General features: G+C 33.8%; 4 protein-coding genes and 1 pseudogene across 7 annotated transcripts; 1 reads left to right on the top strand and 4 right to left on the bottom strand.

Annotated features, from left to right (window-relative positions):
- Positions 1–5,829: 5,829 nt before the first annotated feature.
- LOC18042276 lies at positions 5,830–7,674 on the bottom strand (annotated as a pseudogene).
- LOC18042274 (succinate dehydrogenase subunit 5, mitochondrial) lies at positions 7,633–10,076 on the top strand. The gene is made up of 4 exons (XM_006434746.2): positions 7,633–7,960; positions 8,881–9,191; positions 9,281–9,466; positions 9,834–10,076. Exons 1-4 carry the CDS (start codon positions 7,789–7,791, stop codon positions 9,888–9,890), a joined length of 726 nt encoding a protein of 241 aa, XP_006434809.1. The 5' UTR covers positions 7,633–7,788; the 3' UTR covers positions 9,891–10,076.
- Positions 10,077–10,456: 380 nt separating this feature from the next.
- LOC18040282 lies at positions 10,457–12,114 on the bottom strand. Of its 3 annotated transcripts, none has more exons than XM_024184399.1 (3): positions 11,896–12,114; positions 11,193–11,765; positions 10,457–11,091 (listed from the first exon to the last, which is right to left on the bottom strand). In XM_024184399.1, the coding sequence occupies exons 2-3, from the start codon at positions 11,361–11,363 to the stop codon at positions 10,615–10,617; spliced, it is 648 nt and encodes a 215-aa protein (XP_024040167.1). In that variant the 5' UTR covers positions 11,364–11,765; positions 11,896–12,114; the 3' UTR covers positions 10,457–10,614. The 3 variants fall into 3 exon arrangements, with proteins under 3 accessions (XP_024040167.1, XP_006434808.1, XP_006434807.1); XM_006434745.2 differs by having other exon boundaries at positions 11,193–11,376; positions 11,896–12,113; XM_006434744.2 differs by lacking the exon at positions 11,896–12,114 and having other exon boundaries at positions 11,193–11,887.
- A 3,149-nt stretch (positions 12,115–15,263) lies between these two features.
- On the bottom strand, positions 15,264–16,935 carry LOC18042364 (diphthamide biosynthesis protein 4). Its single transcript, XM_006434741.2, has 2 exons — positions 16,760–16,935; positions 15,264–16,046 (listed from the first exon to the last, which is right to left on the bottom strand). The coding sequence occupies exon 2, from the start codon at positions 16,002–16,004 to the stop codon at positions 15,456–15,458; it is 549 nt and encodes a 182-aa protein (XP_006434804.1). The 5' UTR covers positions 16,005–16,046; positions 16,760–16,935; the 3' UTR covers positions 15,264–15,455.
- A 1,184-nt stretch (positions 16,936–18,119) lies between these two features.
- On the bottom strand, positions 18,120–22,410 carry LOC18043096. 2 transcript variants are annotated; one of them, XM_024184396.1, is made up of 7 exons: positions 21,860–22,410; positions 21,637–21,725; positions 21,414–21,534; positions 19,479–19,577; positions 19,244–19,372; positions 18,765–19,027; positions 18,120–18,654 (listed from the first exon to the last, which is right to left on the bottom strand). In XM_024184396.1, exons 1-7 carry the CDS (start codon positions 22,023–22,025, stop codon positions 18,544–18,546), a joined length of 978 nt encoding a protein of 325 aa, XP_024040164.1. In that variant the 5' UTR covers positions 22,026–22,410; the 3' UTR covers positions 18,120–18,543. The 2 variants fall into 2 exon arrangements, with proteins under 2 accessions (XP_024040164.1, XP_006434803.1); XM_006434740.2 differs by having other exon boundaries at positions 21,414–21,552; positions 21,860–22,409.
- Positions 22,411–23,373: the final 963 nt, after the last annotated feature.

Here is a 23,373-nt window from a genome sequence, read left to right as displayed (position 1 = left end):
GGTGTGGATTTTGATCATCAACTCTGACTCAATTTTCATTTCTTAAATATCAAAAGACTTGGACCACTTGGAAATGTCCTAACCTTAAGCTATGTTTATAAATAACAATTAGACCAACAAACCAACTGAGTAATTAGTAAATGTTTTATACACCTCCATTAATATATGTATATAATATAAAACTAACTATTGGAATCTAAACATGTAATTAATAAATACACGTGTACCTTGAAATTCTAAGTCATACACAAATGAAGTAATTGGGTAAAGAGAGTACAAAATTTAGATTTTTTTTTTTAAGAACTTCTTATCAACATTTTGTCGATGTAATTTTTCTAAATTTATTTAGAAACCAAAGAAACAATTAACATTTTTGTCATGATGTTCATGAATTTTTATCTTTACAAAAAAATGAATTTATAATTTTTTCCATTTATTTGAGTATTGTTGACTAGCGAACTCAATGCTCAATACAATTTGAAGGTATGAAGATCCATTTAATACATGTTTACCCATGATTATTTATAACTAGTTTACTATATATGTGTTATAGTGTAGCTATGAGTTTGAACGTTTGGGACTCAATGGAGTATTTTTGTAATTACAATGTTATTTTCACTCCCACTCATAAGATTTTTTGTAATTATCATGTCATCTTTGTGTGAATTGGTTAAAATAGGTAAATAAATAATCATTCTTATATTATTATTATTTATTATACTTTAGAAATTAAATTTATTATAACTGTATAAACTTGGGAGTTTTTAAGAAATGCCTTGGCAAGGAATCTGAGAGAAAAAGTAAGTTTTATTTTTTATTTTTTTATTTTTTTTCCTTTTCATGCAAACGGACTTTGAATCAATGAATGTGGGTATGTTCTGGGGAGATATGGAGTCGATATTATTTCTCAAAAAAAAAAAGTATATGTATGTGAGTGTGTGTTTCTTCTTTTCCTATTAAACGAAACAATAAAAAAGAATCTGAAAAAAAGAAAGAAAGAAGATCTTAGAAATATTAAATGGATGGGGGTTATTTTTTTTTATATTTATGCGATGGATTTACAGAATATATTCATTTTAAATTTTCTAATGGGGTGAATTAATCATTGGAGTAGTTTTACAAAAAATAAAGAGCAGAGAATCACCAGTTATTTTCTAAAAGTTATTGTCAAGATCTAAGTCAATCTTTAATTAATTATTTATGTTTTTATTCCAAATAACATACCAGTAATCAATAACAGTTATGTGGTAAATAATACTTAATTTTTTATGCTATTACTAGTGAGATAATTTCACATTATCAATAGATAAATCACATGTGGTCACAAATCGTATCATTTTCTATGTATACTTTATAAGTATATTGTTACTCATCTATTTAATTATTTAGTTTAGAAGTAATACTAAGCTACCTCTAAGATTTATCGAATCTGAAATAATATAGGAATTTGCATCATCTAAGATTTGATATTGATTCGAATAAAGGTTTGATTTGGATTAATTAAAATGCACCTTCACTCCCGTTGTCCTTTGAAAATATTTTCGTTATTGTCGGCGAGTGAAAACCAAAATTGAATACAGAACAACTCATTCCTTTGCGCTATAAATAAATGTTTTGTACCAAATTTCAAATGAACTGTTAAGATGTCTTTTTCTGTATAGCGCACTTCATGAAACACGAAAAGTAATTAAGCAGGCCATCGAATATTATTTTATTAATAATATATACATACACAAATATATACATATAAACACATACATATATACATACATACATACATACATACATACATACATACATGTTGATGTAGAATCCGCCATACAACTATGTTAACACTTACATTTATAATTGATTGGGGACGATTATGAACTGCTTCCTTTCTTCACAAATAGGATTTCGCGATCTTGAGCTTCTCCTCTGAAGACTCCTAAACTCACAAACAACCCGTCAAGGACGCCAGAGGTTTTTCAGGCGTAAATCATTCGATGCTCAAGTCAACGATCTGAGTTTACTTAGAAAATTTATGCCTCCAATCTTGTGGTTTAACTATTATTATCTTTGCTCCCAAAATCAAAAGAAATTGGTTTTAAGGCTTAAAGAAAGATCAAATAAAAGTTGTAAGGTGGAGAGAAAAATGAACATAGGTCAATTCAATCTGTAAGAGTCTAACCCCTTTACCTTCATCCTTTCTATCTTTTATTCTCAACCGGCATACTCGGTTTCACTACAAGAAAAATAATATTTTATTACAAAAAAATTTAGTCATTAAAGATAATAAATTAGTCACCTTACATTTTTTATGACAAAAAATAAATTGTCATATGATAGTCGTGGAAATACTGTCTTAAAATGTTCTTACGACTAAAATTATTTTTCTCATGTTATAATATGTCTTTGTGACAAAGATAATTGTCTTAAAATTAAGTTAAAATTGTCACAAATGGTATTCAAAATGGTCAAATTAGAGACTTAAAAATGCAATCAATTACACTTCACATTTGTCATAATATGTGATCTATAGTGACAATAATTTTGTCTCGAGAGTCTGTAAATATAGTCGCAATAATTACTAAAAATCGTCATTTTAGAGGTTCAAATATACAATTAGCAACACTATTTTTCTGTCGTTAAAATTTACATATCGTGACGTTACATAATCGTCCCAAGTAGTTGTCCTTTGTGACAATTTTTGCAAATACAATTTGTAATTAATTTAGTCTTAAATTTATTTTAAGGACAATTCATTTTACTATTTCGTGACTAATTATATTGTATCAAAAAAAATTAAGTGACCATTATTTCTTGTCATAAAATGTAAGCATTCACAACTATAACATTTAGTTAGAAAAATTAACATGTTGCAACGGATTCTTTCATTGCAAAATCTATGTAATATAGTCTCAAATTATTTTTAATCATAATATACTTTATTATTTAATGATTACTTCCAATTGTCGTTAAAAGAAAGCATCCACGATGACATGTTATAGTCACATATATTGATATCTAGTGACCAAAACATTTTGATTCAAAAAATATTATTCCATGAAAATTACTTCCGTTTCAAATGAAAACCAATATTATCTCACATTATTTTTAAGGACGATGTATTTTATTATGTTACAACTAGTTACATCGTATTAGAAAAATTGGTGTGATTATTAAATACAAGTGTAGTCATTAATAAACAAACCAACAACAATGATACTAACATTAAAAAAAAAGACTTCAAAATATTTATTTACAATCCAAAAGATTTAAATACAAAGCATGACATTGAAATAATGCAGGAATGTTAAGTGAAAACGATGGTTGCTCTTTCATGAATCTCACGAGATCTTCAATTACCTGTAGTCTATTATCTTGTTTCTCAATCTTTTTTGCTTGCTTTTTAATCGTCTTCGCCATCTCCTGATTTTGTTGGAACAATGCTACGGTGGATGCTATCTTTGAAGGACCTGTCATTTTCTTCACAAAATTGGATTTCTTTCCTGACATGATTTTATAAATTTGATTATCAGTTAATGGCTTAACACTTTCGTCGATATTGAAGTTTTTCTTCATTTCTATCATTTAGTCCTGCATAATTAGAAGTTAATAATTAATATACCTTTAAAAATAATACTAAATACATCTACAGAAGAAAGAGAATCATGTCCTTATTGAATAATAAGTCTCATTGACTAAGATTAAACAAATAGCAAATAGTAAGACCAATAGCACTTGTAAAAATATGAGTGAAAAAATAACACAAAGCTAGAATAAAACATTAACTAAATTTTTCAAGCAAACACGTCCTCAATCCCAAATATACTTTGCATTCAAAATAAATATGTAAATTTAATTTCTACCAGTAAATATAAATAAATTGGAATAACTTACATATTAAGCTTTTGCTTCCATACTACACCACCCTTTTGGCTTCACTCTAGAACATCTTTGAAGTAAAGCAATCAATTCAATAAACTCTTCAAGCGTTTCAGTCTTCTCAATACAAAAGAAGAAAATCATTTTAATATTTATAAGCATGATACAAGCACATAATAGAAAAAGTCAAAACAAAGTCTCCATCGTCTTAAAAAGTCAAATTTCTTGTACTGTTTCCTCTTCCTCACGATCATTACGGGGTCAATTGCATTATCGTGAGTGAACCGGTGTCGAGTGGGTTTTGTGCCCAAACTTTCTGCAGGAAACCCACGTACTAATAATTGTCGTTGACCAAATTTTTTATTCAACTAGACCAGAGTCTCTCGTCGCATATCCTCTGACCAAACATATCAGAATGACCAGTAGATGGCTCCTCGGAAACGAGTTTCCATGAGGGGAGCACGTTTGTGCTCATAGGTGTCTGGTCATAGTGCTTTTCACCCCCAAACAATACATATGATCATGTGCGTGATAGACCACATGTCATGATCATTGATCGGGTAATGGGGCGCCTACCAACAATCAGGCAGTAGGTGTGCCATTGCGCTTATTTATATTTATAATAATTTTCTAATCAAGAATTCCTTATTATATTAAAGTTAGAGATAAACAAAATGATGAAATAGCACAGATTAAACTGCATATTTTATCTTATAGTAAATTAAAATGTATATTTATTAATCTTTGAACTTGTCAGTTGTCACTGACTTTAATATGGTTAGAGTTTTTTTCATTAAAAGCTCACTGTATATATGTAGAGTCATTCTCTAGTCAAGACATCGATATTAGTAAAATATATACATACATAGATATATATATTCTAAAAAAACTATTAAACCGTGCGATTTAATAGTGTAATGATTATGAAAGCTATTAAAATACACGATTTAATAGTATAATAGCATTATACAATTAAATTGTCGTTACACCATTGAATTGCACGGTTTAATAATTTTTTGAAATTTAATAAAGTTCAAAAAACGACAAACGTCATTTACATTGAATTTAGAAAAAGCAATCTCAGAAAGCAAGATAACAAGATAATGATAATAAAGTTCAACACATAGATTTGTAATTTAGAAAAAGCAATCTAAAGAACGACAAACGACATTTACACCCCTTCAATAGACACCCATTACTAATGAAATTACATTTCATTTGCTGTTTCTTTCCCTTTAATCCTTAAAAGAAACCCACATTTTATAATTGATTTGATTTGCAAACTCTTTCAATACACCAAAATGTCACTTTCTCTTTTTTTTTTCTCTCTCTCTCTCTATCTATCTATCTCTCTCTCTCTCTATATATATTCCTCAATCCTCATCTATCCAATACTTTATTCAAATAATCCTTGTTTCTTTTCTTTCATGCTTTTTTTTAATAAAAAAATATAATTATTTTCATACTTAGTTAAAGACTACTTTTAAACTAAAGCTTAAATATGTTTATTTTAAATCGGAGTTATCACCCAAAAGAATTATTTAGGTAGAGGGTAGAGAAGAAGACTATAAGAGAAGTAAGGCTCCATTTATTTTAGGAGTTAGAAAACTGAAAAAACAAACAGAGCAAATGGAGTTTAAGAATAAAAGGGTAGTTTTGGTATAATTGAAAACATGGTTTCTCAAGTATTTAAAAATGAGTAATGATACAGCCACAAACTCTTGTACAAACTTATTTTGTACAAACTGATGTGGCATGATAAGATTGGTTGAATTAATATCACTTGGCCCACATGATTTGTTTTTATTAATTTATATTTTCATTCAACCAATGAATTAATGTCACATCAGTTTGTACAAAATAAATTTGTACAAGAGTTTGTGGCTGTATCATTACTCTTTAAAAATAGGTGTTGCAAGTTCTACTCATAATAGAATCGAGCATAGCAGCTATTGCCTATTAATGAAGCCCAAAGCCCACAAATCATAGTAAAGGAGGCATTTCCCTGTTGAAGAATGCAGCCAATCTTTTGATCATATCCTGGGCCTTTTCATTCCCCAGAGCATACAAATGAAACCCATGATCCTCACCTTGTGTCTCTTGAATCTCCACAACGCCAATCCACCCACGCCTGCCCAATTCTTGATAATAAAGCCACCCTCTTTCTTTCAACAGATCATTTTCAGCCACGCAAACCAACACTCTGCTACATTCAAGGTTCACCAAGCTTGGAGCATCTGCAGCCACTGGGTTGAGCGATTGGTCATCATGATCCGGATGTGAAGGACACAAAAAAGGCCACAAACGGTCCGCTGATGTCATTGCGTCGGGATTAGCAGCTTCAGAGCCGGCAGGATCGGAACCCCAAAAGTATGGGTGGACCAATGCACCCCCAAAACAGGGACAATAAGTTTAAGCCCACACTCGGGCTCGGGCCTAGGGTGTGAGTGTCCAGCTGTAATAGCTATATTATGAGCAATGTTGGGGCCAACACTGTCTTCAGATTAAAAAGCTTCTATAGCCGGCATGTTCATTCAACCAAGACTCATGTCCATGGTTATTGCAATGGGAAACAACCCATCGAAGAGCAGCCCAAGAGTCTTGGTATGTAGCAGGGATGGGCCACAAACGTTCCACTAATGCCATTGCATTAGGATTGGCAGCTTCATAGTCGATAGGATCAGAACCCCAGAAGTATGGGTAGACCAATGCAACCTCCCAAAATGAGGACAATAAGTATAAGCCCAAACTTGGGCTTGGTCCCAGGCCCAGGGTGTGGGTGTCCAACTGTAAGAGCCAATAATAGCAATGTTGGTGTTAGCAGTGTCTCTAGATAAAAATGCTCCTCAATGTCGGCATGTTTATTCATCCAAGACGCAGGTCCATGATTATCTAACTTGAATTATTATTACTATTATTATTATGAAGGATGCTAGTTAATAGTTCATTTTAAGTGTATAAAACCTAAAAAAATTAACAAATTTAATGATTTTTCAAAAGGATAAGAACATCATCAAAATGTTAAGAGCCGCATCAACATTAAATATTCTAAAAGACACCTCAATTAGGATTTTTTTTCAAATAAGATATGTTTCTCCTTCTTTAATATTGTCCGATTAGTTTATTTTTCTTCTATCAATATTTTATTATTTTTATTAAAAAGAGAAAATAACTATAAAACATATAATTACTATTTATTTTTCCTTTCAAACAAAATAACAACTATTTAATGGTACTTTTTTTATCCTGTTAAATATCATTAAACTCATACATATATAGCTACATGTTTTTTTAATTTTATAAATAATATTATATATTTAATTTATTAATTACTAGTTATTTTTTTAATTAGCATGCATTAAATTAAAAATGGACAAACATAACTGAAAAACATATTAAAAGTACATCAATAGAATTATTAAATGATGATGATGATGATTATGACATTTAAAAACAGCATAAAATTACTTACAAATAAAGATTTAGTTAAAATAGTTGGAGTGATAAAATGAAGGGTAATTAAATTTGGTGAATGGAAATATTCAATTAAATTAATGTTAATTTTTACCTATTTGAAGAATTTTTTATGAGAAAGTTTATCTTTTTACTTTCTTATTTGTTGCATAAATAAATACTTAGATATTTGAAGGATAAAATATAAAATCCGACGTCAGTTTCTATTTAAAAAGATAAGAAAATGATTAGAAAATTTCGATCTCGCTAGTTAATCATTGTAAAAACTGATGTGCGTTTAAGACGGGGTACATTGGTAATATCCATTTCTACATCGGACCTCACTTCAGCCATTTTTGCAAAATATCGTTTCTGCAATTCTCAAAAGTCGAATAGAGCAACAGCCAACGCCAATTGATTTGAAGAAAACCCACAAGAGATTTTCGCATCACCACCGCAGCGAGAGAAATGGAGAAGATAGCAGTAATGAGTGTCAGATCCATACGGCAAGCAGCGTGCGTCAGATCTTCACTAATAGCCGCCGCCAACAACCATCATCTCCGCCACTTGTCGTCTTCTCGATCGCTCTTCAGTTTATCTTCACCTGCTGCTTCGATTCCTTCCAAATCCATCCCTTTTGGTACTTCCTTCTCTTCCCTCCTTATTATCAGATCCACAAATTAATAATTTATTTTTCTGTTTTTTATGATAGTCTCAAAAAAATTGATTATCCAAATGCATGCAGTTTGATCAACTTGCTGTTATTAAGTTCTGTCTATCTGATGTATCAGCTTACTTGGACTCGTAGCTCTTTTAGAAAAAAATGTCCGATTTGCTGTCCCGCTTTAACTTTGCTGTTACTTCATGGTTATGTTAGGTGATAAGAGATGTTTGAGCGAAATTTTTATTTTTTGAATTATTAGCTTTCGTGTTTTTGTCTCTTGTAGCTTTTAGCAAGCTAAAGTATATGCTACAGCAGGTTTATAGAGAGTTCTGGATGTCAAGATACTGTGCCCTTTCCCTAAGTAACAACTTATTTCAGCAACTGTGTTGGCCAAGGACCTTCACAAACATCACAAGTGATCACAGTTCTCTGCATTACTAGCAAGTTGCTGCTTTTTGCCTCTCCTATTTGTTTGAACTGAAACATATTATGCCAAGAGTTGGCTACTTTATGATTGTTTAGGGATTTTGTGAACCCTCCAACAACAACCCCCCCAAAAAAAAAGAAAAAAGAAACCAGCTTGCAATAAGTTTCAAATACATTAATAGATCTTTAAACTGCAACAGCTGTTGAGAATCATAGGCAATGGGTGTGACCCGCTACTTGTAATTTTTCTGGTAGAAACTTCAAACTAGGTATAAGTGATGGCAGCATTGCGAATATGTAGTTTAACAATTATCAAAGCATGGCCCATTTTGGCCATAATTGCTTCTGAAACTTTTGCACAATTTCATTTGTGTTTGGTTAGGTTTACTTGCACTTTTCTGTTTAACTTTTGTGCTTTTGAGAGATAGCTTCATGTTCTGAACTTGTTTTTCCATGGTGCAAATCTTTAGATTGCAGGTCTTCTCTTGTGATGAGCATAGGATGCAACCGTTCTTTCAGTGAAGATGTTGCTCACATGCCTGTAATAAGAGACCCTGAAATTCAGCGTGCTTTCAAGGACTTGATGGCTGCAGACTGGGGTGAGCTTCCTGCTTCTGTCATCCATGATGCAAAGAGTGCGTTGTCCAGAAATAATGATGACAAGGCTGGCCAGGAGGTCTTGAAAAATGTTTTCAGTGCTGCTGAAGCAGTTGAGGAATTCATTGGGATTATTATGAACATTAAAATGGAATTTGATGATGAAATTGGGCTAAGTGGTGAGGTACTATAAATTTTTATGTGAAAATGTACACTTGTTTTCTCTTTCTGCCGCTTCTGTTGTCATGTTCTGATGATCTGAATCTTTTGTAGAATGTAAAACCCTTGTCAAATGAATTATCCTCTGCAATTCGTACAGTTTATCAACGTTATGCTACCTACTTGGATGCATTTGGCCCTGATGAATCCTATCTGCGGAAGAAGGTAGAAACAGAGTTGGGTTCAAAGATGATTTTCCTAAAGATGAGATGTGCCGGCCTTGGTTCTGAGTGGGGAAAGGTATTTTATTATGGTTGTCAGTGTCATTGCGGTATTCTTGCTAGATAACTTATTCATGAATATTAGCAATTTACCTGCTTCATGGTACCATTCCTATTTGATGTTCCATAAGAAGCTTCATGTTTGGAAGACCAATTAAGGATAAAAATACGCCAATGTTTCTTACTGAGGAACAGACAAATGTTTCATTTAGGTCATAAGTTCAATTGACTTCTTCTATCTGTACATCTATCTAGCATAGATCGGCTAGTAACCATATGACCGCCTAGAAAATTATAATCCATTATTCTGTTATACGTCCTTCCCTTTCTCCTCCATCCCTTATAATTTTACACCCTCTAATAACTTGCTGTACTTCTGATTGCAGGTTACTGTTCTTGGAACCTCAGGACTTGCGGGGTCATATGTTGAACAGAGAGCTTAGCCCATAGCTGAAAGGTTTATTGTGATTATGGGTTTCTTTACATCTGGAACTTGCTTCTGAGTAGTGGGAGACAGTTTGTTACACTCACTCCAGCAAAACCGCGGATGGAATTGCATGGCAGATGAATAAAAGCTTCTTTTGTCAGCAGTAACTAAGAATTAATAAATCTGTGGTTTATCGTGTTTTCATCTGGTTTGGGAAATTCTGGTTCATATATTTCTCTTACTGGATATTCGTAAACTATCATCATTTCAATTTCTTGGTAGTGTGGCCTTACCAAATCTTAACCCTTCAAACAGGACCATTAAGTCATCAAAATTCCAACTCGAGTACGGCAGGACATGTACTATATTTATCTATATGACGGGATAAAAAATGCTTGAAATGGGCCAGTGGCATTTGGTTACAAGAAGTTGCACCTTCAATCACATTTGTGAGCCTAACTGACTTTAAAAGAAACCAAATGCAAAAGGAATGTCATTATACATACATTTTGAATTTACAGCTCTTAAGCATTTGCTAATTTTAATGCTTGTATTAAGCAATTTTGAATTTCTGAATGCAAATGAAGCGGGAATGAAGAGCAATATCGCGTGCCCTTGATTGAATTCAATATTCATCATGAAAAAAAACAGCAAACCAATTGCCGCTGGCTCTCTTTATTATTCTTAATCGGCGGCGCCAGCAGTGTAACAAAAGGACACGACAAACAAGATTTATTCTTCTAAACGTAAGGCAACTTAGCAATTCTTCCTCGGGTGCCTTTATGCCATGACCAAGATTCAGATGGTGATTTGGGTAACGGTGGAAGTAGCACAGCCTTCCTGCAGAGACCAAATGGCCATCCTTCACAATAACAGAGTTCCCGTATTATGGACCGCCGCAAATCCTGAAAATCAAGCTTCCGAAAATCTTGATAATCAAGCCCATTCAGGCTTGAACTGCGAGAGAAGTTAGTCTTAACAGAGTAAAATGTTTCCCCGCTCACGGCACTCGAATAACAGGACAAACAACTGCCAATTGAAAAGAATTCTTCTCTTGCATCTTCATCAGCTTCGTCATCCTCCTCTTTTTGTTGTAAAGCTTTTATGTACACTTCTCTAGTCCCTGGAGAAAAGACCCAGGAAAAGCTATCTGTCATTAGTCCTGGCTTGCGCCTCAACTTCTCCATTGCTCGACTTCGGATCTCTGAAACAACCACCTGCGGTAACAGCAACCCAAAAGCAAAATGCATTCAATTCAAAGATTGATAATAAAATAGGATAATCCAAATCAAATCTGCATTGGTTAGTGGTTGAGTACTTCCAGTTCTTCATCGAAGTCATTTGTTTGATTCTCATCCTCTGGACGTGAAGTTGAAAGCCGTCCATGGAAACTGCGGCAATTGGAAAATGCATCCTTCAAAACCGTAGCAAGGAATTTGCATCTCTTGGAGTGGTGATGCGTTGGCTCTTCATGATAAAAGACACTCATGTTGGAGAAGCAGCTGGATGAAATATGCAAAATACAAATTGAGTTTGAGTCATGACTTATATAAAAAGCTCACTGTCTGCTTTGATGTTTGAAATCGACTTGCATCGCTTGTGTGATAGTGGCCTTACAGCTTACTGAAAATACTAGATTTCTAACACTTTGGGGTAAAGACAAAGTAAAAAAATGCACACAAGACAATCTAACAATCAGCCTCAAATCCCGCACGAATGCTTATCGCCGTTTGATGCTTATCTGTTTGCTGAAAATTCTAATACATCCATCTCTTTTAAAAAAAAGTAAATTTATTAAAGTCATCCATCATCCGTAGCAAATGCTTAGTTTACAAGTTTTCGCTCCCGGAAGTCAAGTGGAACTAGACATGACACCAAACCGCACCGCTTGCTATTTGACAAATGCAATCAACGTATTATTCACAAGTTTTCTCATGCTAACAGAACCAAGAAACATATTATTCACAATTGGGTTCCTTTCTGATACGAAAATAATTTAAATATCAGTTGAGTATACTTACCTTATTCTTCCAATTGTTTCCAATTCCTTGAACAATTGGATCTGATCAATATCTTATCTGCCAGCTAGAAAATTTTCGTTTCAATTATTGGATATTTCTTTATCAGTTACTTGTTTCTTGCCATCTTCTATTTCCTCACACGAACCACCCACTTGATCATTTCGGGTAGAAAAGATGATATTTGATGATTCCACCACAAAGGTCAAAAAGCATTTAATGTGTAATTCATGGTCCTTTTTTTTTCTTTCTCCCTCTCTTTTAACCGACATGACGATGACTTAGATGACATGATGCAGTCCATTTGAAACCCGCATTAAAGTCTAAACAGTTAACAATGCCCCACCTGATCATGCTAGCAGGGCTGGATATTTGTAAAATCAACTACTTTTTGTCTTTTAAAAAGAAAAGACTGAGATGAGGAAGAAAAGTTTTCTTTCGAAGTTATGATGAGAGAGAAGCAAGTACTCAACTAACGAGGCGTGGAGTAAGCAGCCATGTAAAAAGTTCAATTGGGAAATAATTTCGTTCGTAAAATGTAATGAGTGAGCTAAGCGTTTGCTTTTTGAAGAGAATTTGTATCTGGATGTGTATGCCTATCTGTTAATTGAATCAGGGGATATCCTGAATCAAAAAGCAAACACTTAGCCGACTCATTACAGCTAGTAGAAGTCATCAATACATTCAACTATGAATTATTCTTTCATAAAATTGCTTCCTTACCCCAGAGGCGCGAACATAACAGGAGAAATATGAGACTATGGAAAGCCCTTAAGAATAATGAAAAACCTGAACGTTTTTATATATATAAAGGAATAAACGAAGAGCGATTTTACAATGTTGAGCAAAATAAGCCCATTTAACACAAAATCATGATCATATTCCAAAATAGCATGTCTTACAAAAAAAATTTACGCCCTTAGATCTGTCACATTTTCAACAGCTCAACTAGCTGAAACTGCATCCGATTCGGAATGCCAAAGAAACGCAAGAAGCAAACCTTTTCTCGAGCAAGAAGATCCTTCAACATTGTGTTCATGGCGACTTTGAGTGGTTTTTCAAAAGCTTGCCACATCTGATCTATATTCATCCCCGAGTATGAATCATCAAATAGAATCTCCAAACAATTGAACATAATGTTAAGAAAGACTGGCAATCTGACTTCTGCAAATATCAAGTCAAAGATATAGAAAGTAATTTAGTCCAACCTTGCACAGCCTTAATAAAAGCAATTTCACCAAACACTCTTTCTGGTTCGTCTTTCACAAAGACTGCATGAGACAGCAGAGCCATCTTTTAGTGATTAGGAGCATCCCTTATGACATTTGTTAGACAAATAACCTTAATTTTATCATATATAAATATTCTCACACTTTGCAGTAAATCCCCTTAACCAGAGAAATGAACTTGTAGCTGGAAGTAAAATTTTTGTTTCACAACAACAAAAACCTCCGCAACGAAAGTTAAAAATAATGAAATAAATGAATAAATAAAAACAAACACTACAATACTTTATAATAAGATCAAAGAAACATGCAATCAAGCAATTACCCATCTGAACATACAGTGTGAGCTCCATTTAATTCCACAACCAATTAAGTCAGTTAGGAGACTTGTGAAGTTGCTGAGATGTTAGAGAAATTAGAGACTGAAGTTTAGCAACAGCAGAAGTTTTATCAGGTGGGCATTTTGAGAGAGAAAGGTTCAGAGAATGAAGGGCCTCATCAAGCTTGCCAGCGGCCAACGCTGCACATCCTGCCTTATAAGCCTCATCTGCCATTTTTACATCAAACTGAGGAGTCACATTAGCATCAGAGTTTGTATTCTTCAACAGGGAAGAAGATGGAGAGTCAAGATGAGCAGTAGCACGCACATACTCAAGATTCGCAATAGCTGTATTAATCTCTGCCATGAGAACTTCAGGTGTTGATGGGATAATCTTCACACCATTAAAGACACTAAAACGGGGGCTTCCCTCAGCAGATCCCATCTCTCTTTTCAGCTGAGATTGTTAGTTCAAGTCAAGTGAAGGTTTTTCTTAGTAATAACTCAAGAATCTGACTTTCAATATTCATCACTGCAACATTGTCCACCAAGTACCAAAAAGAGGCAGTCTGCTGCTTGACTTGAACCTTAATAATATAGACAGCCTAACTAAACCTAGTCTTGACCCTTTTATGTAGGCAGTCCAATTGCTGATTGAAATTCTCAAGTGGCGCAAGCCTAAGAAGAATCACTTAAAATGTCAGAACCATAGTTCAAGATACAATTTTAACCAAGATTGTTCTGAGTACTGTTTTTGGCATATTGCTTCTGAAGCATATAACAGTTAAAAGGAAAAATAGAAAGAAAAAGAATATATACAAGAACATATGAATAATATAAACAAACAGCACAAATATTGAAGGAAAAAATAACACTCCTTACTTTAGCACAGGGTTAGAAAGAGTCCGTGAAGTTATAAAACCACAAAACAAGTCCTAGTCTGAAATCTCTCATACTTGTTTGTTAATGAAATAATTACAATCAGCAGTGGGCTCTTCAGACTAGAGACAAAATGATCGGTATTTTAATAGAACCGGTAAAATGCAATGGTGATTTCAGCAACTAATTTAATCCCATACCCATTTTTGAAATAGAATCAGTTCAAGCTACAAATCTGGAAAGTGATTTTCGCTGTATGTACCAACTACACGGCTGCTAACTGTACTTGAATTGCTTTTCTCACAGAAAAAAAAAAAAATGGTTTCTTTGAAATGCAAAATGAAATAATCAACAAAAGTCCAAATTTCGATTGGAGATAGATAGACTCAATGTTGCGGAGATAGCAGGAAGAAAGAGGAGAACAGAGATGATAAAAGCAGCTGTAAATAAAGAATCCATACCTCTCACACTCGTCACCCAAGCCTGTTTCTTCCTAAAATACTGGATGAGGTAAATCAGTACGAGGCCGCAACGCCTTTTTTTTTTTTTTTTTGTCCCCCCTTTTCTGTCCTTCGGCAAGATCCTGACTAGTATTATATTCCTGGGGAATCGGGGGTGGGACTGCTCTGATACGGTCACACGCGGTATTAACTGTAGTTGCCCTCATACGACGCCACGTGTTCCTAACCTTAAAGTTAAGAATTGGGATCAATCACCCACGCTGCGTAAGTCCGCATCATCATAATCTTTGCTTGTTCTTTTTAATTAAGATAGAAATGTGCAATTTTCCGTTTTTAATTCTATAGTATTTGTTCTGGTTATAAAAGATGTCCGTGTTGTACTGGGGATCTCAAGTCCCAGCTCAATGCACAAATAAACCAGAAAATATTAATCTGATATCATAGCGCCATAATATTGATAACATCAGTCAGTATTGCTGCTAACCATCATGAAACATTGAAACTAATTAATTGGAGGGAGAAATGTTTACAAAAGAGGAGTCTATTCTCGGGGTCTTGTCCCAGCGGGTATAAGTGAAGTGAGTGCTTTAGATAACAGCAATTCTATAACTTTGAAATCACGCTAAGCACAAATCATTAGCCACAAAATCAGGAAAAAAAAAAAATCATTCCACTTAATCACAAATGACCATCAGCTGTAACCTCAATGTCAGCATTGACCAACAAACGAACGTGCAGAGAACAAGAACCACAAGGTAGAATAACAGATGCTGGCAAAGTATCTGGACTTTGTAAAGAAATCTTATTCCCATTCTTTAACAATGTATAACCCATATCATCCAACTCCATTGAATCAATTGAAAAGCAATCACCACATCGACACTGATAAAAGAGATCCAGAACTTCTCCATTTTCTTCAATCATCATATCCTCTAAGCTAACATCCTCAGCAGCAATCATACCCTGTCTCGAAGCCCAGAGCTCGCTATCATACACTGCTCGGGACCTAGAATTGCTGAGTATTTCCCAAGCCTTCTGTACTTTTAGGAATCTGTCCCCTGACTCATGGTCATGATCAGATAGCTCGGATGTGTTTTGTAGTTTATCAGGATGATAATTGAGGATGGCTGATCGATATCCTGTACGGATTTCTTCATAACTCGCATCTACTCTCACAGATAGAATATCATAATGTGTTTCCTCTATTGCTCTCTCACCAAAAATCATGGTTGAATCCAATGGGAACAAGTTCAGCTTCCACTAGAGTCCCTACAAATACAATAAATAAGCTATCAATTTGAAGTTCAATACAAACAAACCTATTCAAGATCAGAATTGATTATGAAGTGCAGAAATTAACACAGCCCTGCACTCATGAATAAAATCAGTAGTCCTGCAGATGTTTGTAGATCTCCTAGTTACCAACATATGATGGACAATCTGCCTCAGCAAGACTTGCCAAAATGCAGGCCACTGCAACCACTTCCAACTTTATTCCAGTGACAGATTTATCAGCTCGTATTTACATTAATCCACTAGGTGTTAACTAACATACACAAACACATACAACGTAACAAAGGGCACTTGATAGAATGCTAGAATGGTGTAGACGGCATTGGGTAGGTGTTTTATTATATACAGCGTAAAACATCACAATGATAATTCACAAAATCCCTAAACGCAACATCACTCTTAATTCTCTGGGATTCTGATTACCCTAAAAAACCCCATTATTTCTCTTTCTCCAACCCATTGCTTACCTACCTTCCCAATCAAAACCCAGTGCACCATTCATTACCCAACCCAAAGTCATTTACACCCAAATTGGGAATAAATAAATTGACAAATTTACATCATTATTCACACTTTTAAGATCGTTCAAATAAACAATTTGCCCATTTGTTATTAACGCTACCGGGGCCTGTTTTCGATGACAACTTAGAAAAAAGAATCAGCGAAAACGAGGGAATCTGAGGATTTACCTTCGGTATCGGGACGGAACTTGATGGAAACGGCGATGACGGCGGCGTCGGAGGCAATTGAACGAATACGGAGAGCGCGCAGCTATATGAGTTTCGTGGGTTTTGGATGTAAACGTTCAAAATCCTATCAATTTTGATGGGATTTGTTTTCCCTATCTGAAATACGAGAAATTCAGTACAGCCAATTAACGTCCGCATATAGAAACCTTAAACTAAAAGTCCATATAAAAAAAAAAATTAATATTTAATATTTTAACATAAATACCCTCATAAATATTAACAATACTTATATTTATTAGTTATAATAAATTATAAATAAATTATTTAATGGTTAAAAAAATTTGATAATGTTTACTTAATAAAGTATGAAAAATAAAATATATAGCTAAAGCATGTATTTATTTACATTAATATATGATACTTATAACATTATTTTTAGTATATTACATTGATTTTTTTTTCTTGTTAATTACACAAGCCAATCAATAATTGTTTAGTCATTGGAATTAAAATTAATGTATTAATTAAAATTCAAAATCTATTATAAAAATAGTATATATAAATACAAAGAGATAGATCTATTATAAACACATTCACTTAAAGTTTTATTATATTTAAAATTCTCATTCACAAAAAAAAAGGTTGAATGCATGCATATAACAAAAGAAAGGATAAATAAAAAATAGTAAAATGATAATTTATATAATAGGAAATAAATCACGAGGGATATTGTCAAATTTTCTTCTATTGAAATAAAAATATACTACATATTCCTTGATTATTTTCATAATAGGGAAAAAATGGTGACATAATTTTACAGCATTACTTTTATTTTTAAATATACTTTTATTCATATTTATTATAAAACATATAAATTGGAATTTTAAAAAATTAAGTACTAAAAATAAGAAACATATGTTTTAGTTTGAATAAAAAATTAATAATAAGATATATTTCTTTAAATATTTCTTCTTAAATAAATATTTATTTTATATTCACAATATAAATTATCAAACAAATGACTCATTTACTTTTTTTTTTCTTCAACTTTTTTGGTGTTATGAAAATTTTTAAATATTATGAAAATAGTAGAAAGATAAGTGGTATATATTGATTCTAACATAGGAAAATTAATAATCATCCAAAAAAATTATAGATTAATGTAATTAAACCATTTTCGAATGTATTCAGTGATCACCTGAAAACTTGGCCGAGTGAATGAAGCATAACTGATTCACCGTCAATTGCCCCAACTGAAATCATCAGGCTACATACCTGATACGGCATGTTGCAACAGGATTATCGATGAACAAAACTACATCTGAAGTGTTTTTAACAATAAAATATGGACCACAGAAAATCATAAATTCAAGTTTTTTTTTTTTCAAAGTTAAGAGATACACAGTTAGCATTAGGAGGATAATACAACATAGCTGTTTTATGTGTTCGTCTCTGCAAAACAAAACACCTTGCTTAGGCATCAGATTGCCCAATTTAGAATAATCTTTGCCAATACCATTACATCTATGCGTTACAAAAAATGACCGAAGTCATAAATAGTGGTGGAATCACACTCTCTACCCGCACCCCACTTTTATCTCCCCAAAAAGCAAAACCAGTAGTAACGATATGTCAACAAATTCACCAGATATCGGGAGTGGGTAACGTGCAAGGAGTGTGGAACTTAATGACTGTCTGTAAATGTCTCAATAGCATGACAACAGTTGGCAGGTCATGATGCTTTTTTAGATCGACTGCCCATTCTTTTGCCAATTTCCATCCCATCACAAACTAACAACACCAGAGACCCATGGAACGACCAAAGGTGCTGCTGGGTGGGCATTTCTATATTTTTCAGAATATCTGTCCTTGAAGTTTAGTTTGGGCTTTTCTGCCTGCATTATGATGGGACAAATAGGGATATCAGACGAGAGCTTCATTAAGCTGCAAAAGAAAATGACAAAGTGACACGATGCCTTAATAGAAAAAAGGTACTGATGCTTACATATTTCAGCCAGCATTCCTGGTATTTGTGTTCATATTTATCAGGGGAATGGCACCCTGTCTCAGCAGGGCAGTAAACCCATATATTGCATTTCATTTGACCTGGCTTTGCACGCTTTGCTTGCTCAATGCAAGCCTGGCAACAGTCAGCTGCACTGTCTCTATGGTGCGTAAGACCCCATCTGATAGCCACACCATCATAATCCGTATGAAGTTCGGCGTGACACTCCGGCGGAGGTGGCCTGCCAGGCAAAACATCTTCGTCTGGAGAGAACAATAGTACACACCTCAGAGTAGAAGAGAAATCTTAACACAATTTTATTCTTTCCATATTAAAGGATGTGAGGGCAGTAAGTCTGATAACAGTTTTAAATCCTAAAAACTACTCATTTCTAAGCAGCTTTTTGTTATTTTATTTATTATTTGATTGGGGGGAGGGGGTTCAGTTAAGTTTGACATGAGCAGAAATCAATTAGTTACCAAGATCTTCATCTTCTACACCCTTGGGCTTATCACCATGTTCTTTGTGAATGATTTCAGTGGGAATCCAAAGGCCAATTTCTTCAGAGAGTGCAGCCCAATCAGATTCCAGCACTCTTACTAGCATTCCTGTAGAATAATCAAAAGTGAAACTTAACACTGAATCTTGAAGGTTTTTGTTCAAATATAAATTCGAATTCCACAGAAACAAAGGTCTTGAGAGAATAGACCGTACTAGCTTCCTCTTGAAGAATGGTTGAATTTATTCCCTGCCTTCCAATACTCAACTGTTTGGCTTCTTCTAGTTTTTCTCTACGCCAGCTTTCAACTGCTTCTGTTCAACCAAAGGGAAATGCCAACAAGATGAATAGCAAGATATATGAATCACTACACACAAATTTCTATCACAAGTATCATGATAGTTTAAAATTCGAAAAAGGTTAGCTCAATCAATTACATGTTCTCATAAGTGATTATTCACATAATCATATGTGCTTATTGGTGGACACATCACAGATTCCCGGTTCTCTCAAGCAATGATTACGGTGCTGGTGAGGACACCTCAGGATACTTTCTGAACATTATAGTTTCAGAAATTCAAAAGCTTCATCCCACGGAGATGAGGGAATGCAATAAAAAGAAATAGTAATGCAGCTTTCAACCTAGAAACTGATATTTGTGAATATGTTGGAGAAAGGTAACTAAAGGGGGGAGACACAGAAAAAAGTCATAACCATCATAGAAAGATATAATATACACTACTTGCATGACAAGGAAAACATGTTTCCAAATTGGTTACTGCAGTTGACACACATAAGAAGTGTACCTTAGGAAAATCAAAAAAATATTTACAAATTCAAGCAAAACCACCAATTGGATCCATATACATCCATGGAATACTGCACAAAATATAAAAACTGTCAGCTTAAGGCAACCCACGGGATGGTAATCTATGCATTCAAATCTTGAGACGATGTAAATCTCTTGGCCAAAACCTTGTCCATTTGTTTGCATTTAGAAGGAAAATGGAAGGTAGCAGCAAAAAAATTGATATCACCCTCCTTGGGTACATAAATTCTAGTGGAGAGAAAAAGGTAAAGAGGGATGATTAATCACTAAAAATTTCATAATCGCATGCCAAAATTGGCAGTATCCAGAGAAAAGGGAGCCTCGCTTACATATATATTTAATCTGAAGATAGAAAGAGGTTAGAAAAAGTAATACATTCCAAAATCTCCATTCCATGTTTTAAAATTCTTTGCAGGGTTAATCCTTCAGCCCCATCACCCACTTCTTCTACAAGTCCATCTTTCATAGGAATTATGATGGCTGCTTAATTAATTTAAATGGTTAGAGATTGCTCTAGCAAGGGTACCTATGATAAAAAGCAGATGCCATTGCACAGTGTCATCTAAATGAATGTCTTTGACACTATCAGAAGGTTTCCCATTGACTATAAACAGTGTGTATCCAGGAAGCTCAATTTCCACTGGAAATAAATTTCTAAGACAATATGCAAAACTCATACAGAAGACCTCAATATCCAAATTACAGCATAACAGAAAAAATAAAATTCTCTGCACATGAGTTGCTATGTAAATTATTACAGATGCCGCATTCTCGGTCCACCCAAATTCTTCATCCGAACTATTTATCAGTTGGCATAAATGCCATACGTCAACCATCAACTCCCTACTCATCCATAGGTGATCAAACTGCACCAACAGTTGGTAAGTAGCGGCCACATCAGCATGAACATAATTTATGTAAACAGAAATCGTAAACCTAGAATTATGTGATCACGTATTAAGTATTTGGATCCCCTGGTAATCAATCACCAAACTGGGACTAGACTGTCTCACCACATTACCATGCAATGAATCTTCTAAGGTTATCAAGCATTCAACAATAAGTATTTAAACTTGTAGTAGTTATCTGGTCCTGTAAATTTGACTTTCCATTTACGAACATAACAACTAGATCAAGTTTTCGGTTAAGACCTTGTGACACTCTGCGACCTTTTCAAAAACTTGTGTCTAATACAATTTGCAATACACATGCAGAAATACTACCAGCAAAAAAGTGTTGCATTACAGACTATGACAATTTGTTAATGGAATGAAAATGATGAGAAAAAAAGAAAAAACACATAAAATCAAGATGTTCTCACCTCTCTGTGCGCTAACATTGCCCTTAACATCCGAGCTTTGCAACCTCCGCAGGATCTCATCAATCATCCTCAGCTTAACAGCCCGTGGCAATTCAAAAACAGATTCGTCTCTAGAAAACTCCTGCTTCAATCCATTCACCTACGGCATTTCCATTAAGCTAAATCCAAAAACCACTCCACGCCAAAATAAGTTTATAGCCAATCAATGGAAACAAAAATTTACCAATTTAACAAGTGCCATTGGTTCATTATCTCTGCGAATCCGTACGGATTCTTCCATATTCCTAATCTGATCTGGTGTGTACTTTACAACTGTACATAATTGGAAAAAGAAAAAAAGGAAGTATTACTAATAACATAATATTTATCAATAATTACAACAACAAAAAAGAAAAAAAAAGAAAGAAAGAAAATAATCAAAATAGAAAGAGAATAGCACTGCATACCTTTTAAATCATTACGTGAAAAAACGTAAATAGAAGCGTAGATAGAACGAAGGACATAGAGTGCAATAACAATGTTAATAAAACAAATGATGAGAGTTGTTTTCTTATACGAACAGCACCATTTGCCTCTCCATAGACCTTGATATCCCCACTCTCCTCTCGCCATCTCCTCCCGCCTCCTTCCACGTCATCACACCATATCCCCCTCCTCTCTTTCTCTTGTGTTTCTTTGCATAGATCTGGAGTCACGAGATCGCAGCTATCGGACTTCCAATACAACACCCGCCTCTTTTAGACGAAACACGACACACGCACGTCAAACTTGTGATTGCTTTCTAGTTTGGGTTTTCTCGTTTCTGTGATTTTTAGCAGATAAATTATGTGATTGCTTTTCGTTGTTGCGTTGATTGTTCGAGTGGTCTGCGCGACGAGGCCTTTAAATTAAATGACTACAGGATTTAACGACGATGTGACTTTTAAATTTAATGATGCGGTCTGTGGTTGTGATTGTGAATTTGAGCCGTAGGAGGAATTAGGTAGCTCGGCCATCCTAATTATTATTATCATTATCATTATTATTATTAATTTAATTCCCCGTGTTTATTGGGAGTTGTGGGAATTAACGATTTTTTTGGTTTTATTTATCATTGCCATTTTAATGGCTAGCGAAATTAAAATAAGAAAAATAAAATGGCTAATGAAATTAAAATAAAAATAAAATTTTATCAGTGATTGATAATGCTTTGTGCTAACATGCGCCGGAGGGGTAGCGTTATTCATCGTTCGTGCACTGTTTATAAGGGCCATGTTCAATCATTTGATTTGGTTAATGCGTTCCATGCGCTTGTTGATTCGAAAAAAGTAGACAAGTGTTGTTGATGATTAGGTTATTCGTTTTTACAGTCTTATTGCCAACTAATTGTTAATGAAGAAGTTCATTAATGAATAAATAGGTACTTCATTAAATAATACATTGCTCATTTTCCCTTTACTTTTATTTAATAGAGTAATTATACATAATTAACTAAGATCTTTTTTCTTTTTTTGTGTGTACATAAATTACAAAGAGACTATTATAAGAGTTGTTCAAACAACTTTAAATAATGGATAAACTTAATGCATTTCTTATAGAATATGTGACACAGTCTCTCTATTTGTAAATGTGAGAACAATGGGATAATGTGCATTTAATAATTTGTTCAAAATTTAACCACTTTTGTCTTAATAAACTATAAGAGTCTTAAACAACTATGAAATATATAATAAAAGAGTTGTTCGAAATACATGATAAAATAAATAATTACTCTCTAGCCGTGTCATGTTCAAAATATATGAGGTCAGTTAGTGGAGTATACATTTTGTAGAACATATTTTTTAAAATACAAGAAGTTAGGACACAAAAAAAAAAAAAGAATCTATGGAATATAAGAAATAAATATGTAATCATATTTAATCGCTTATTTTATAAGACATCTCCAGTTGTCTTAATCATGACATAAATCTCATAAAAATGA

This window comes from Citrus clementina, unplaced genomic scaffold (genome assembly GCF_000493195.1).
Source record: "Citrus clementina cultivar Clemenules unplaced genomic scaffold, Citrus_clementina_v1.0 scaffold_5, whole genome shotgun sequence".
In the NCBI taxonomy this organism is placed as follows: Eukaryota; Viridiplantae; Streptophyta; class Magnoliopsida; order Sapindales; family Rutaceae; genus Citrus; species Citrus x clementina.
Note: the sequence above shows the minus strand (reverse complement) of the source record. Positions and strands in the feature narration are given on the sequence as shown.